Below are 17,315 nucleotides of genomic sequence, written 5' to 3' on the forward strand. Positions count from 1 at the left end.
ATGCTATATAATCTCACATGCAACACAGTACTCTCTATTTATCTCTCAATAAGTGATAAACTCCTTCAAATCCAAGACCATGTTATAACTGCTTTTGTACATATTAGAATGTCAAGGTACATAAGTATTCAATGAAAAATCTCATTGATTATATTTTATAAAAAAAAGTTTGGTGTGTAACAATAGTTGGAAATTACTGTAATTTCTAAACTATATATTAATAAAATCAATAGTTATAAGGACAAAGTTCTGCATAAAGAAGAAATACTATCCAAGTTCTGAAGAAGCTGTTTCCTCTGGATTTAATCTCTTTGACTTCATTTTCTCATTTTGAAAGTAGCTCTGTGATATTTCTCTACAGGTATTGAATGAGCAACAAATACAGCCTATAAAACCTCTGATAAATGAAGACTATCTCATAGTCCTGGAAGCAATCCTGATGTCTTCAATTATGTAATCCTAGTATTACATTATATTAGCCTGGTTCATATAAAATGTAAGCTACAAAAATACCAAAGCTGAGAAAAAATATTTACTCATGCTTTTACTAAGATGCAGAAAGAGGATACGTGCACTGCCAAAATTCCACAGAACATGCTCAAACTAAAGCAACAATGCCTTAGTTATTAAAGAAGGCAATGGCCTGAAGCAGTACTTAGAAACAAAGAATACTTGGTTCATGCAAGAGTCAATATTTAAGGACACAATGACTAATTCCCACTTCAAGTTCATGAACATATTTTTTTAAGAGATTCTTTTTGGTTAAAATTTTTATTTGTGGTTTTCCTACCTGCGATCCATGAAACTAAGAATGAACTTGAAACATGAAACTCTCCAGTAGGCCAAAGTGTCAGCATAGACTTAACTCATATATTGAACCTCTTAACAAGGGTCACACAAGACTTGTGCTTTACTTCTTAGTCTCCAAAAATTCTCAATTATCTACTCTGCCTAAAGAACCAGACTGAAGGTTCTATCAACAACTATGGTAAATGTTTGAATGACATCTCCAGATCATTTCAAAACACTGAGCTCTTAGCTTAATTTTAAATTATTCAAATCCAAACTAGTATTATTGTTGCTAGTAGAAACTGCATTTATAAATAATCAGCTAATTTAAAGAATGTGCTAGTTGAGCTTGCTGTAAGATACAGGAACCGTTAATTAAATTTATTTCCAGTATTGCCGTGTGACTTCATTCACTCAATGTTTTTGCACCTCAGTTTTCGCATCTGCAAAATGAGAATGGGACTAGATGGCTTCTTAGAGTCTCTCAAACATAAAACTAGTAAACATAGTTATTATCACTTTTATTAAAGATATGAATGAAAAATGTAAGCAAAGACTTGGGGAAACATTAGGTTAACCCTGGAAGACACTATGCCATTGACAAGGATTATCACCAAACTCCCAAAATCCTCTCCCCATAGCACCAAACTACCATCAACTACAAGAATTTTATAGAGGTCGTGTCTTTACTGACCACACCATTATCCCCTCCACCCATATCCTATTGGAGTAATTCAATCCATCCCTTACATGCCAAGCAAAAAACTAAGATTTCTACCTTCCTGGCTTTCTAGTATGGCATTAGAAACCCGGTGACCGGTTCCTCCCACACATTTTCTTTGCTCCTGCCTGAAACAAAATGCACCATCCACAGAAAGGGTGTTCAAGTAACTTCAAAACAAACTTATCCATTGGTTCCCCTTCCTCCTAAAATCAACCTGCCATGTGGGAGATGGAAGATTTTTGATCCACAGTGAAACTTCAGGTGAAGTGGCTCATTTCCCCCAGAACTGGACAATGTAAAAATCTAAAGCCAGACTCTAAAAAGGTGACTCACTGTTCCTGAGGGGCTGTGAGTGCTATGTGCAAATTGCAGGTACTCTGCAGATGGAACTGGATTTATGTTCTAGTTCTGCCACTTTCTGGCTGTATGACCTCGGGCAAATAACTCAATCTCATACCTGAGTTGACCTCTGTAAAATGAGGATGACTATCCACCCCATAGGGCTGTGATGAGGCTAAATTAGACACCCATAACAGGTCTGGCATGTGCCAAGCACACAAAGAGGCACTAAGGATATGCTACCCCCTTCACAGTTTCTCCCTTTCTTCTGTGTAAGTGGAACAGAGCTCCAACATAGCAGATAACTGCCATGTTCTCCATTAGACCGTCATTTCCCTAGGGCTGAGAGCATGTCTAATTTATCTTTGGATCCCAGCGCCCGGCAGAGGGCTTGGCCCAGAGTAAAAACTTAATTAATGCTTGTTAAATGGAAAAAATGAGAATCCTTTAGGTCTGAGGATGTTAAGATTATCCTGGCCACAAAGAAAATTCTGATTTTCAGTTTGGCCAAATAGGCACTTGCTACAAACTACTATGTAGTTCAAAGCAAAAAAAAAAAAAAAAAAAAAATCTACTCTGAACTCTAATAATTACATTCTCTAAAATACAGAAACCCAATTGCCCTATAGCTCTCAATTTTAGTTTTGAGAAACCAATTCTTCCCTAAACAATGGAGTGGGTAACCACAAAAATTTGTGGAATCTCTCTCTTCCTTGAAAACATGAAGAACAGAAGAGAAGCCAGTCTGTCTGGATGTTGCTTCAAAATCTGTCTATAAACAAGGGTTGGACTAGCCCTGGCTGGGTGGCTCAGTTGGTTGGACAGTCATCGTCCCGTATACCAAAAGGCTGTGGGTTCGATCCCCAGTTGGGGTACTTTGTGAGACAACCAACAGATGTTTCTCTCTCCATTCCTCTCTCTAAAATCAAGAAACATGCTGTCAGGTGAAGATAAAAAACAACAACAAAACAGAGGCTGAACTAGATTAGATACCCCTTAGAGGAGCCTTCCATACCTATACCACTAAGATAGTAAGAGAGGTAACTAAAATAACTGTCATTTACACTAAAAAAAGAAAATAAATACAATTTAACATCTCCTAAAATAGTCATTAGAAATAATTTTACTTGTACTTAGTGATGCTTTTACAAACATCCTAAGCTATTAATTTGAATATAAGCTTTCTCTAGCAAGATAAAATAGACATTGTACTTAACAATACAGAAAAGAAAATTATTCTTTCTTTTGTTCCTCTTTTTTAACCTACATGTTTCCATGTACCCCAAATCTTCTTATTCCAATCATTATAAGAACACTATTTCCTCCCAATGCTCCATCAACATTCCTGTTAATGAATTTATAATACATCCATTACTCACAGCACCTTGTACAGCTATTATATGTTGTCTTCTATTTGTACCTTTTCTTGTGTGTGTTTTTTTTGTTTTGTTAAATAACAATTTTTGTTTCCCTGGCTAAAATGTAAGCTCCTTGAGCAAGTTCCAAGTTTTATATTTCTCATGTACTCCTTTATCGTGCCAATACTGAATTCACAACACAATCTTACAAATTCATATTGGCTGATGGACTGATTTAAAATGAAAGAGAGAAGGCAAAAGCTACAGAACACTGCGCACTAAGCTCCTGTAGGAAGCTTTGGGAAAGTCTAAAATAAAGCTTTCAGACTGCTCCTTACTGATATTTGTCATTCATCTAGGACTAGAATAGTTGAAGATAAACACACACAGGGACAAAAGGGAAGACCTGGAATTAAAGATCACATTGCCCTGTAAGGAATGAGGATCTATCAAGGTGAGCCCACTCACCGCAGATGGAGGCTACTGGGGAAAGCCCAGCACACTCCTAGATCACAGAGCTGTGCAAGTTCAATTCTATATAGTCTTGGTTAATCATTGTTCAGGACAAGCCAGTCAGATGATAATAAAGAGAAAGGAATGGAGCTTTAGAAAACTAAAATGTAATGACATCATTTAAAACAAACCTGTACAATGTAGGTTTTCTCATTCTTCACAATCCAAAGCACACGTGTATAACAAGACCCAAGTGCTCTAGTACAGTCCTTCTGTGTGCACTCAGCATACTTAAAGATGGGGAGATGCAGAATCCCTGCTCCTTTCTTTATATAGGAAAAGGGAACTTCTTGTCCCCACAACGAGGCAGCTACTGTTCTAGGCACTGGGAAAACAGCAGTTTACCAAACTAGCAAGTCTAGTAACAATTACATAAAGCCTTAACTATTTTACAGAAGTAAGAGCCATCAAGGATAGTTCAAATCTCTTAGAGGGGGAAAAAAATCAAGGCCCAAAGAGGTTAACTAACTTATCTCCACTGATTATGATGGCTATATGGCAAAAAAGGCAGGAGTAAAAACAAGAATTCTTATCTCTTCTCTAGTAATGACATTTACTTATTCATTAAGCAAGTATTCCTGTATGCCTATTATTTTCCAGACAATACACTAGGCACCAGGTATACAGAAATGTATAAGATCCTGACCTTGATCTCAGAAAGCAGTGTAACTGTGAGACAATGAAATGAGTACAATAACAGCAGTGGTAATGGAGGGGGGGAGAGGGGAGGAGCAAGTTGCATAGGGCTTCCAATATTTTAAAAGAAAATGAATTGTTAATAATTTATTTTATTCTCACCACAGCCCTATGAGTACAGAGCACAGATCTTATTACTTGGGTTACATAGATGGAGAAACTGAAGTCCAAAGCGGATAAGGGATTCTATTAAGGTCATTTCCAATGGCAGCAAAATGCCTAGAAACCAAGTCTGTTTACTCCTAGAGACTTTTTTTTTCACTAGATAGGAAAGGCAGATGTTCTTTTTATGTCCAGTCCCCTGCTGGCCAACAGCACGCATTTGCAAGACTGTGTGCAGAGCAATCTGTGGCTGTGAAAGTAGACTTAACTGTCTGTGAGGTCTCATCAGCCGAGTTAGTCATTCGATGGTTGAGTAACCAACCAACAGGACATCATTATTACTAGCATTCTTAAAGTGCACGTTATACATACACACAAAAGATGGAAAAGGTTCTGCCCCTCAAGGAGTTAATACTGTAGGGAACAGGCATATAAACACTTCAACAAAAAGTGATGTAATTAAACAAACTACAACTAGAAGAACCATTACAAATAATAGCAAATTTAAGACACTAAAGGTTTTGCAGAGCAAATCTAGCAGGTGCTGCCAAAAATATACTCTTTAAGGATTGAACAGAACAGAATTCTTGTATACATAATAGTGTATCCCAATTGTTAGTTTATTGAACTAAAGGCTCTTACCAAAAATGTTCATTATATTTAAAAAATTAACTTCTTAATTCCATTTCACTTTTGAACTTTACTCAAAGCAATTATAGGAATATTTCATTTCCCTCTTTCTAGGAAAGTTATCTATTTTGTAACCATTCCTAATTAAGAGCAATGAGTTTATAATAGAGATTTCCCATCAGCATGCTTGGGCAAAAATATCAAAACGGTGTGGTTTCACTGCTCTATTCTTCCACCCATCTTCAGATACAACTGAAATGAAATGAATGTGATCATTTTCTCTTGTTCAGAATCAAATTTGTTTACACAACCAAGAATCACACACATCATAAAAGGGGGAAAAGAATTTTTTCACTTTCAAGTTGTTTTAAACATTAATTTCACTTGTTTAATAACCTCAGATTGTATTTTATTTATACTACTATCATGGCCTTACAACATGACCAAACTGTTTTAAATGTTTTGAAATTTTGTAATTACCAAAATAAACAAAGCTAAGTAAAGAGAAACAAATATTAGTAATTTCAAACTACTGACAGAAAGAATTTCTCTAGAAACCCGCTAAATAGTAAAAATTATAATCTTTCTTTAAAAAAAAATAGAATTATCACTATTTTAAAGACACAACTTGGTTAAAAAATATCTCTGCTGTTTGCTGAATATACTCAGGGAATTCATACTTATAGCCAGTTGCCTTCCTTTTAAATATTTATTGAATTTTATAGGTTGATAAGTAATAATTTAAATAACAATTCAAAACTAACAGTAGGTTTCAACAGAATTACCAATAGTGCATCATAAAATTATTTCATGATATGTTCTAATTCCCAAGACTTAGTTCTTTCATCACAAGAAAATATGTTTTAATAAACAAAAGCTTAAACCCTAAATTAAAAGTGTGATAATCAACATTTTTAGGTAGGAGAGAAATATGGCCTGATTTATTTCTAGATCTAGAGAAAGAATACTGGACCAAATTGGATCTTGAATGAAGAAAGTAAATATGCAGCAACAGCGACATCTAGTGTTAACACTGCAAGCCACTAGACTACCACTTATGCTAAAGAAACCACTATCCAAAGATTCTCCTCTTTAAAAACAAACAGAACTTGTGCACTGTATCTAAAAATTACCCTTCATCAAAGTATTTCAATATATTTCCTTCCAGATTTTAAAAACCTTAAGGGAAAAAAAAAACATCTCAGAGGGTTAAGATAACATGAAAGTCCTAAAAGTGAAAAGCATTATTTATTCTGTGTGCCCAATATCTGTAACTGCTCTTCTTGGTTACAGAGTTTAATTGAAAGTTAATCTGGGACTGTATCATAAACATTTAAACTTCCAGCTATAAAAGCAAGATATTGCACAAGCTAGTACTCAATGACACATCAAGAAAAAACAATTTAGGAGATTTCAGGAATAACTGAAAATGCAAAGAAATAAAATAAAAAACTTTAGCTGTTGCACTGAGAAAAGTTCTACATTTCAGTCCCTGCTACCTTGCTATATTTTCATTAAAAAGTAGATATTTTGCCCAAGGTCTTAGAAATTGGCAGCATAGGTTAATTTACTGTAGTATTTTCATAGTTTTATACTCTAGATTATTCTATAAAAGTAAGCAAAATTCTAAAAATTGATTTTGGCCTGGAAATATATTTTTTTAAGTAAAGTTAGCATTAGACAGAGCTTACGTATTTTTTTTGAAAAGTTCATCCTTTCCCCTTTTAACTCCAAATATTCTTGTGATCAAGGTACTGAAGAGAAGTGTGGATGAATTTCTCACCTAATGTAAAAAGAAATACACAATAAGTGTTAAGAAGATTCATGGCATGAAACTAACACTTTCAATGTTCAAACTGGACATTCAAAATCATTCCTCCATTGGCTAGTTGCAGAGCTAAAAAAAATATGGTTTATGTTCATAAAAATAAGACAATTAAAAAAAAACTTTACAGTAAACGACTCGATGCCTTCATCTTAAGCTGAACTCTATAATCCAACTATTATACTTGCACACACATAGCTCATTCTGATACTTATATTACTACCAATTGTTTTCATTATTTATTTTATTTGTATCACCATATAACGCTTCTTTAAAGAAGCAATTCATTTTCCATATCCTTGCTGTAATCATTTACCATAAGATAATATTTAGCCGAAGCCGGTTTGGCTCAGTGGTAGAGGGTCTGTCTGCGGACTGAAGGGTCCCAGGTTCGATTCCGGGCAAGGGCATGTACATTGGTTGCGGGCACATCCCCGGTGGGGGGTGTGCAGGAGGCAGCTGATCGATAGAATATGTCCAGAATAGAATCCACATTACTAATATGGCCAAGATAATATTTAACGCCCAAAATTTTGTTTACTAACGCCACAATGCCAGTAACCTAATAGTTATTTTAACTATAAAATTACCTGAGACAACTAGTTAATAAAAATAGGAGAAAAGAACTATCATTAATAAATATGAATTTCTTCAAAATGATAATAGAGCATTATCTATTTCCAAATCAATGTATCAAAATGCTTTGCTATATCATAAAAATATTCTGAGTGATTGGGCTTCTTCAATTACCTTGCCAAATCAGAGAAGACATGTACAAGTATGTAGTGACTTTACTACCATGTGTGTATACCGGCAACACAGAGAATATTCAAAATCAGAAAACACAGACTTACTGTCAACACAGAACTTATATTCTAATAAGATAGGTGTCTCAACCATATGGCACGTTTCAAGAGCAATATAAGAAGAGAGGTAATTTAAAGTAACAATGTGAGATTTAGAAAATAGCTTATGAAACTCCCGCGGTCAGGGTCACAGACTCAAGTGCTATGAGGAGCAGCAGAGGACTTGTTCTAGAGAAGTCACTATTCAGCTGCAGCTGAGTTATTGCCATGAGGGAATGTAAGCCCAGTGTTGCTCGATTTTTTCTTTTTTAAGAGAAGCCAGAAACCCCAATTTTTATGTGAAATCATTATTTTGAAATGTTGGCAATAAATTAAAGGGGGGGGGGGGGGAACCATGGTAGAAGCCAAATAAAACACAGTTGCAGACTAGATCTGACCAATCAGACACTGGTTTGCAACCTCTGCTCTAGAAGCTCAAGAGTTACTCAATTCATGCCAGGTAACTCTAGAAGTGGACTACATCTATATTGCCGCAATTCATACCAAAATTACAATGAAACCCTAAAACTGAATGAATTCACTTGTGTCCATTCAATAGTCAACAAAAGTCCCTACTATGTGTCCTGCCCAATATTCCCAAACAACAAACCAATCTATCCTGCTAACTCTATCAACGTCGCCTCTGTCCTAGCTGAGGTCTTGATTATCTCTTATGTAGTCTACTGATTTAGTTTCTAAAGAATCATAGGTTTAAGATGAATTGGTCATCTGGGACCCGGTCTCCTCTGAGGAATCACACAAACTCCATCTTGCCCTAAACCAAACTTGCTGCCAAAGGCTGCCAGATGCAGGAGTGTGAAAACAGGAGTGCCTAGAGGCTGTGTTACAATGTGAATGGGCGCCTCCTCATTAGGCTGGAGGCAGGAGTCACACAATGCTATTTAGTAATATTAACACGGATCAGCCTTCGGGTGCAATCACTATGTGATATAGTCACTTATACACATTCTACTTTCACGAGCCCATACACCAACTAAGGGTGAATTAGGAAAAAAATTCTCTTCCAGTAAGTTAATAAAGTTAATAAAGCCAAGGCATGTAGCCTAAAAGGCAGAGGATGCCTGGGTTTCAGAGCCACACAGCCCTCAGCCTGGCATCCTTGTGGTAACTTCACAACTACCACAGGGCCTGGAGACGCTTGTGCCAACAGAGCACAGAGGACATGTGGCAGGGCTACCGGGAAGATCTGAAAGGCTCCTTTTCCTCTGAAACTCCCTGCAAAATGTGAAGCAGAACTGGCCTGAGGGAAGCAAATGAAAGAGACACCAGAGAGAAATAAAAACCCAACGTGAGTCTTAGAAGGACCGTCAGGTGGCACACTCAGTGGAATGCGGGGCAAGGTGGAAAGAGGCGTTACCTGCCCTGCAATAAGGATGCAGGGAGAGAAGCTTCGGTGTTCGACAGTCACTGAACACAAAAAAGGGAATGCCCAGTAATGTCTGTTTCCAAACACGGCCCAGGAAATCTGTTTCCATATATGTGCACCTATAAGTTACTTTCTGTTACCTACATTTTTAATTAAACTGGCTTCATCTCTAAAATACATGAAAATTATCGGTTGTCACCATCTTTACTAATATTTCCCTCTTCTGAGCCACCGTCACCTCCTGGCAGAAATATTACAATAGCTTCCTGATTGGTCTTCCTCCTTCCCTCTTACCGTCTTATAATGGAGTCTCTACTTTTAAGCACATCAATCAGATCCTATTACTCCCCTACAATGTGCAAACTGTTTCAACAATGTGGGAGTCACAGTTTCCAACTCCAGGTCTGTCCCAACTACACCCACAGGGGCTGTGGCTCAGCCAGTCATGTCCAGACACAGGTGAGATGCTGCATCAGAGGGAATGAAATCTGGCTTCTCTAGCAGCTGCCCAGTTGGGTTAGTGCCCCAAGGGGTGAACTTTGACCAATAAAAAACAGATGAGACTGTTCCAAGAGATGGTAAGTTTCACATGGCCTGGCTAGAATATATATCACGTGACTATACAATCAGCTCAGTCTTCCTGCAAGGTTCAGGCCTGCTTGGTAACGTCTTTCCTCTTTCCTTGCCTCACTTCCCCTTTTCCTTCATTCTTACTGCTTTGGGTTTGTGCTATTCAATAAAACCTTAGCACCTAGGCTATATCCCCAGCTCTCTAAGGGATCAAAACCCTATAAGGTAGATAAGCTGCACCTTCTCTGTATTCCTATAACACCCAAAAGTTTCTCCTATAACAGCACAGGTTCTGGAGTCCGAAGGATAATAGTTGTGTGTCCTTTGACAAAGTTATTTCACCGCTGAGCCTTGTTTTCCTTATCTGTAAAATGGGAATTAAAATAATACAATCTACCTCACAGGGTTGTTCTGAGCATTAAGTGGGATAATCAATGTAAATGATGCCAGGCACATGGAAAACACCCAATAAGATAGCCTTTATTATGATTGTCCTATTTATCCCTCTTTTTCTAGTGCTTAATATATCAATGCTGATATGTTTACAATAATACATTTCCCCTGTATTTTAAAAATGCCTAATAGCCGAAACCGGTTTGGCTCAGTGGATAGAGCGTCGGCCTGCGGACTAAAAAGTCCCAGGTTCGATTCCGGTCAAGGGCATGTATCTTGGTTGTGGGCACATCCCCAGTAGGGGGTGTGCAAGAGGCAGCTGATTAATGTTTCTCTCTCAATGATGTTTCTAACTCTCTATCCCTCTCTCTTCCTCTCTGTAAAAAAATCAATAAAATACATTTAAAATAAAAATGCCTAATAGGTGGTCAAGACCAAGAAATTTGTATGATCTCAATACAAAAGACTGAGGAATCTGTAAAAACAAATTATGAATGTTTCATAGAAAATATTCCTATACTACAAAACTAAAATTAAGTTCATTTTACTTGTGGTTTTTCCTCTTTAACTTGTCAGAAAAAAATAATTGTCATGAGTACAGGTGTAGTCACCGCATAAGATATATTCCTGATAAAATGTGTACAAATAAGATTTCTGTAAATCAAACCATATTTCATAGGCATTCAGAAAAAAAAATTACTCTTTAAATGATTTCAATAGAGAATGCTGTGGTAAACTGCTTTGTAAAATGAAGACTTCTTCACATTCATTGTGTTGATTTACAGTTTTGATATATCTTAGGTTTTCATAAGGAAGAAAACATAACAGTCAATATATTAAACAAATACATTGGATATATTAAATAAATATATAGTTATTTTAGTCATTATATATAGTCATTATAGTTATTTTCTCTAATAAAGCAAACTGAATTGAAACAAGAAGATTCCTTTACAACCAGTGTTAAAAAGGAAGACTTCCCCCAAAATAAATCTATATATAAGCACGGACATATATTTATGCAGTCTTGCATGTATACATATGTCCATATGAATACTACACACATGTGTAACTACACACATAGAAAAAAAGAGGAAGATATGCATCAGAATGCTAATAATTACATCTGTATATAATTAATAGGTGACTTGTGCTTTTTTTTTATGCTGTCCTTTATTTTCAAAGTTTCTGTAGCACATGTGTTACTTTTAAAAAGGTCTCAAAAAAGACCTCTTAAATAAATAAAACAATCTGATACTTTCAGTTTTGCTAAAAAGTTGAAAAAGTTACCAGGTTTCACTCTCTGAAAAACCTTTCACAGAGAACATTTCTTTGTTCACCTTGAACTAATGACATGAAATAAACAATACTGATATTTCTGGCAATCGGTTTTATGATCTCTATTGTTCCTGATGGTCAAGCCACATTCCTACCTCTGTGACTCAACTGACAGCACAGAGGTATTGCTTCGCTTCCTGTAAATGCGTAAGGTAAACACGGTGTCTTCCAGCGTAGTTAGGCAATTCTGCTAGACAGAATTCAGACGGCTTCTTTATTACAGGAAGATGCACAATTTTCCAGGCAAGAGGTAGCAACCTTGAGGATTCCGCTTCATACTGGGTGTCTGTGCCTTTGCCTACACTGCAGTACACTGACTCTCAACTAGAGGCATATCATAAAGTTATGAAATGTTTGTGTAGCTAATTGGAAAGCTTGCCTTCCTAGAAAATTCTTCATTCTGCAGGTAATGTATTAAGGTCTAGTTTTTTTATTTCTCCTCTCACCTTGCCAGTCTAATTTTAAAGCCAGATGTCAAACACTTACAAGCGATAGATTTATCTCCTTTATTTTAGAAAGCATAATGATACAGGATAATAAAATCATGGTGTTTCTCCCAAGAATCATGAAAAAAACATGTAAAAGGTTATATCCTTAAATCCAACAACTAAACTGGTCATTGTCAACTATCTTTAAAGTTCTGAATCAAAGTTTCTGGAGTGCAAAAAAAAAAAAAGTGACTCAGAATTTCTCACCCATTTTCACGCTGTGTTTGTTTTTTACCTTTTGATGGAGAATATTTACAGCAATCACTCACCACACTGATACCCAGAGCCCACAGCATCGAAAGAGAGACATTAAGATACTGAGCCATTTTGCTTGTAGCTCAACATCACTAATCATCAGGGAAATGGAAATCAAAACCAGAATGAGCTTCCACTTCACACCCATTTAGAAAGATTGCTATTTAATAAAAATTAAAAAAAAAAAAAAAAAAAAAAACACACCAGAAAATAACAAGTGTTGGCAAGAATGTAAAGAAATTGGAACTTCTGTGTATTGCTGATGGGAGTAGAAAAATGGTGCTGCCACTATGCAATATAGTTAAACATTCCTTAAAAAGTTAAACATAAAATTACCATATGATTTACACATAAAACTGAAAACAGGGACTTCAACAGATATTTATATACCAATGTTCACTGAAGCATTATTCACAAAAGCCAAAAAAGAAACAATCTAAGTGCCTACCAACAAATGAATGAATAAACAAAATGTCATATATACATACAATGGAATATTATTCAGCCTTAAAAGGAATGAAATTATGCTACATGTGACAATATGGCTTAACATTAAAAGCACTATGCTAACTGAATAATCCAAATATAAAAAGACAAATATTGTATGATTCCATTTATATAAGGTACCTACAAAAGGCAAATTCATAGAGACAGAATGTAGAGCACAGGTTACCAGGTGCTAGGGGAAAAGAGAGATGGGGAGTTACTATTTAATGTTTATAGAGCTTTGGTTTGGGATGATGAAGAAGTTCTCAAAATGGATAGTGGTGATGACTGCACAACCTGGTGTATTAATGTCCCTGAATTGCATACTTAAAAATGGTTGAAATGGTATATTTTTTAAAAAGGGATAGTTGATAATTTACGCAAAAATAATAACAATATAGCATGGGTTTATAACATACATAAAAGCAAAATTTACAACATCACAAAGATTGAGAGGAGAAACACGGAAGTATGCGTGCTAGGTTCTTACACGTTAAGTGAAGTGGTATAATGTCACTTGAGGATAGACTGTGATGTTCAAGATATAGACTATAAACCTTAAAGCAATCACTAAAATAAGAAAACAAGGAACTAGAATTTGATAACAAAATACCAAGAGTGAAAATGTAGCCCAATCCAAGGATTTATCCTAAGAAACTCTGATAAAATGTAGTACATATTTTTATCATTCAGTGAATGGTTAGTTTATTAAAACCTACTCAGAATATAATTAAGTCAATGAAGATAAATGACAAAAGTACTTACTGCCCAGACTGGTGATGTAAAGCCCAGAATTGCAGCCTTAGCTCCATCAGCAACATAAGGAATAATACTTTCTCCCAGACGTGTATCTCTGAACAAGGCTCTAAGAATATTTAAAGCATGAACCTAGAATTAAAAAGTTAAAAATTAGTTGTGGGTTAAAGACTGGTAATTCTAAATACAGGATGTCTCCCCCCACCACCAAAAAAAAAAAAAAAAATGTATACACACTTTGAATAATTATTAGGTTCAATGGGTTAGATCTAAAAAGAAAGAAATATCAATTGAGTTATCAGCTTTAAAAGTGTGTACATACCTAACAGCATAGCTTCAAAACAAAACAAAAAAATTATGAAATTTAAGAAACAATCCACTCACAAAATAGCAGATTTTAATAAAACATACCTAATAAGTGATAAATCAATTTTTTCAAAGTTAGTAAATTTGAACAACGTAATAAAAAAAAGCTTGATCCAACAGATATATGTAGAATCCTATACCTAACAGAAACAACATACTTTTTCATGAAACATTCATTTTTTAAAATTACCTCATACTTAACCACTAATACAGTCTAGACAAATACCAAATAGTTATCTTATAGATTATTCTCTGATCACAGTGGAATAAACTTGCAAATTTATTTTCTTAAAATAATTTTAAGAAACACTGGTCAAAGAAAAAAAATTTTAATACTTAGAACTGGGCAATAAATGACAGTGCTACACATCAACACATGGGATGCACATTAAGTGGAACTTAAAAAAATTAATAATGCTTATATTAAAAAAAAAACCTGAAAATGAATATGCTAAGTGTCATGTACTGCATAATGCCACCCTCCCAAGACTAGGATTCATAGCAGATCTCCCTAATACATTGAAACAAACCCCAACAGGCAGACAAAATGGGGAAATAAAGAAACAAGCTGCAATAAAAAGAACAAGAGAATTCTCCAGAAGAGCTAAATCAATGGAAATAAGCAATTTATCTGATATAGAGTTCAGAGTAATGATGATAAGTATGCTCACCAGCATGAAAAAATATATAGAAAACTATGAAAAACAACCACTTACAAATAAAAAATGACATAGCAGAAATAAAGAATACACTTGTCCTGGCCAGTGCTGCCAAGTAGTTAGAGCATCGGCCCACACACCAAAGGGTTTCAGGTTCTATTCCTGGTCAAGGGCACATACTTGGGCTGCAGGTTCCATCCCCAGCCCTGATCGAAGTGTATGTAGGAAGCAAGGGTCTATGTGTCTAGCACCACATGCTGATATTTCTCTCTCTTTCTCTCTCTCTCTCTCTCTCCATCTTCTTTCCCACCCACCCCCTTTCCTTCCACTTTCTCTAAAAATCAATGGAAAAAATATCCTCAGATGAGAATTAACAACAAAAACAGAAATACACTGGGCCCTGGCTAGTTTGGTTCAGTGGATAATTTTGACCCATGGACACAAGGGTCCCAGATTCAATTCCAGTCAAGGGCACATACCTTGATTGCAGGCTAATCCCCAGCCCCAGGTAAGGGTGCATGTGGAAGGCAACTAAGCAATGTGTCTCTCTCACATCAGTGTTTCTCCCTATGTGTCTTCCTTCCTCTCTGTCTAAAAATCAATGGGAAAATATCCTCGGTTGAGAATTAACAACAACAACAAAATGCATCAGTAGGTATAAACAGCAGATTAGAGGAAGCCAAGGATCGGATCAGCAAATTAAGACAGGGTTGAAAAAAATCAATCAGAGAACCAAAAGAAAAACAATTAAAAAACAGGAGGACAATTTAAGGGAACTGTGGGACAACATGAAACATAATATGTACATCATAGGAGTACCAGAAGGGGAAGCAAGTGAGCAAGGACCTGTTTGGAGAAATAATGGCAGAATACTTCCCTAATCTGGTGAAGGAAAAAGTCAGCCACATTCAGGAAGCACAGAGTCCCAAGCAAGAAGAACCCAAAAAGGCTCACACCTAGACACATCATAATTAAAATGACAAAAATTATAGACAACAAGAATCTTAAAGGCAGCAAGAGAAAACTATTTGTTAGCTAAACTCTACAGGCCAGAAGGGAATGGCATGAAGTATTCAAAGTAATGAAAAGCAAGGATCTGAAACCAAGACTACTCTATCCAGCAAAGCTATCATTCAAAATAGATGATGAAATAAGAATTTCCCAGACAAAAAAAAGGCCAAAGGAGTTTATTACTACCAAACCAGCATTGCAAGAAATGTTAAAGGGACAGCTGTACTAATAAGAAATAGAGGAGAAACAGGCATAAAGAATAAAAACGGCCTACTTGGTGTGGCTCAGTGATTGAGTGTTCATTATGAACCAGGAGGTCATGATTTGATTCCTGGTCATAGGCCTGGGTTGCAGGTTCAATCCTTAAGGGGTGTGGTGGGGAGGGAGAGGGCAGCTGATCAATGATTCTCTCTCATCATTTATGTCTCTCTCTCTCTGAAATCAATAAAAATAAATGTATTTTAAAAAATAAAATGGCAATAAAAAATTAACCCTAAATATAAATGGATTAAACACTCCAATCAAAAGACATAAGGTAGCTGAATGAATAAGAAAACATGACCTACCTCAGAACAAAAAACTCATAAAGGATAAAAGTGAAGCATTTACTGAGAAAGCCTAGAAAAGAAGAATCTGGCAGGCATTTACCATGGTGGAGTGGGGTGGAGTGGAGCTGTAAGGAGTACTTAACCCAACTTCATACACACACACACACACACACACACTTGACCCACCTTTAACATAAATAAAGGGTATAAGCATTAGCTAAAATTAAAATCTGAATATACCAAAAGTCAGACACTACATTTTAGGGAAAGATCCAACTGCTCAGTTTCAAAATGTAGCTCAAGCAACATCGAAATGCAATAGTATTACAAAACATCCAAGATGGATGTTTTCAGAAGAGTTTAAAAGTAGTTCATTTATATATATATATATTAAACCAATAGTTTATTTTGTGAACAGAAAAACCAAAATAAAACAAAACAAACAAAAAATCAAAATAAGCTTCAAATGTCTGTCCTATCTTCAAGAGTTCTACATCTTTAGTGGATAGGTTTTTTCTTTGTAAGTATAGCAAAGATTTAAAACCACTGCCTTCCTAGTGGGGTTTGTGTACTTCTATTATTACCTGGGGGACAGTACTCTGTGAGTCATCAGTAGGCCCAGCCAAAGAGATTAACTCTTTCATTGTTGTTTTCAACAAATCCATTTTGCCTTTCTTAGGTTCAGATGCCAACAGTGCCTATGGAAAAATAAGGCAAAAATTAACAAGGCTCTTATTTTGCTACTCCCCAGAATCAATCCCAAAATGCAAAATTCCCTCTATAAGAACATGTGATATCAAGCAAATTCATTAAGCCATGTGTCCTTGAGCAAGAAGTTTAACTGGGTAAAGGTAATATCATAGGAAACTTCTAGTTTGCTTGTTAATTAATATAATTCTAAGAAGTTGAGAACGGCTGTTGTTGACAACTCTTTTAGGACCATAATTAGGTTGCAGGTCTCAGATAAAATAAGCAAGTCAGTTTAGTAACAAATTTCCCCAACAAGAACATATTCTTTACTCAAAAACAAAAACAAAAAGCCTGGCCGGTATGGCTCAGTGGTAGAGCATTGACCAATGTACCAGGAGGTCATGGTTCACACAAGAGCCGATGGTCTTAGGCTCTACAGCAATGGTTCTTAACCTGTGGGTCACAACCCACAGGTTGAGAACCAGTAGCAGGGTCACCTAAGACCATCGGAAAACACAGATATTTACATTACGATTCATAACAGTAG

At 35.9% G+C, this 17,315-nt stretch overlaps 1 protein-coding gene across 4 annotated transcripts in view; it reads right to left on the reverse strand.

The window, feature by feature from the left end:
- THADA (THADA armadillo repeat containing) overlaps positions 1 to 17,315 on the reverse strand; it is a 279,146-nt gene that overhangs the window by 197,584 nt on the left and 64,247 nt on the right. For all 4 annotated transcript variants that reach the window (XM_084901467.1, XM_084901468.1, XM_084901466.1 and 1 more), the window contains exons 24-26: positions 16,663 to 16,776; positions 13,504 to 13,626; positions 6,843 to 6,934 (exon numbers count right to left, since the gene is read on the reverse strand). In XM_084901467.1, the coding sequence (XP_084757593.1) occupies positions 6,843 to 6,934; positions 13,504 to 13,626; positions 16,663 to 16,776 (329 nt within the window). The remainder of the gene's footprint in view (positions 1 to 6,842; positions 6,935 to 13,503; positions 13,627 to 16,662; positions 16,777 to 17,315) is intronic.

Source organism: Pipistrellus hanaki, assembly GCF_964339955.1.
Source record: "Pipistrellus hanaki genome assembly, chromosome: 12".
Lineage (NCBI taxonomy): Eukaryota > Metazoa > Chordata > Mammalia > Chiroptera > Vespertilionidae > Pipistrellus > Pipistrellus hanaki.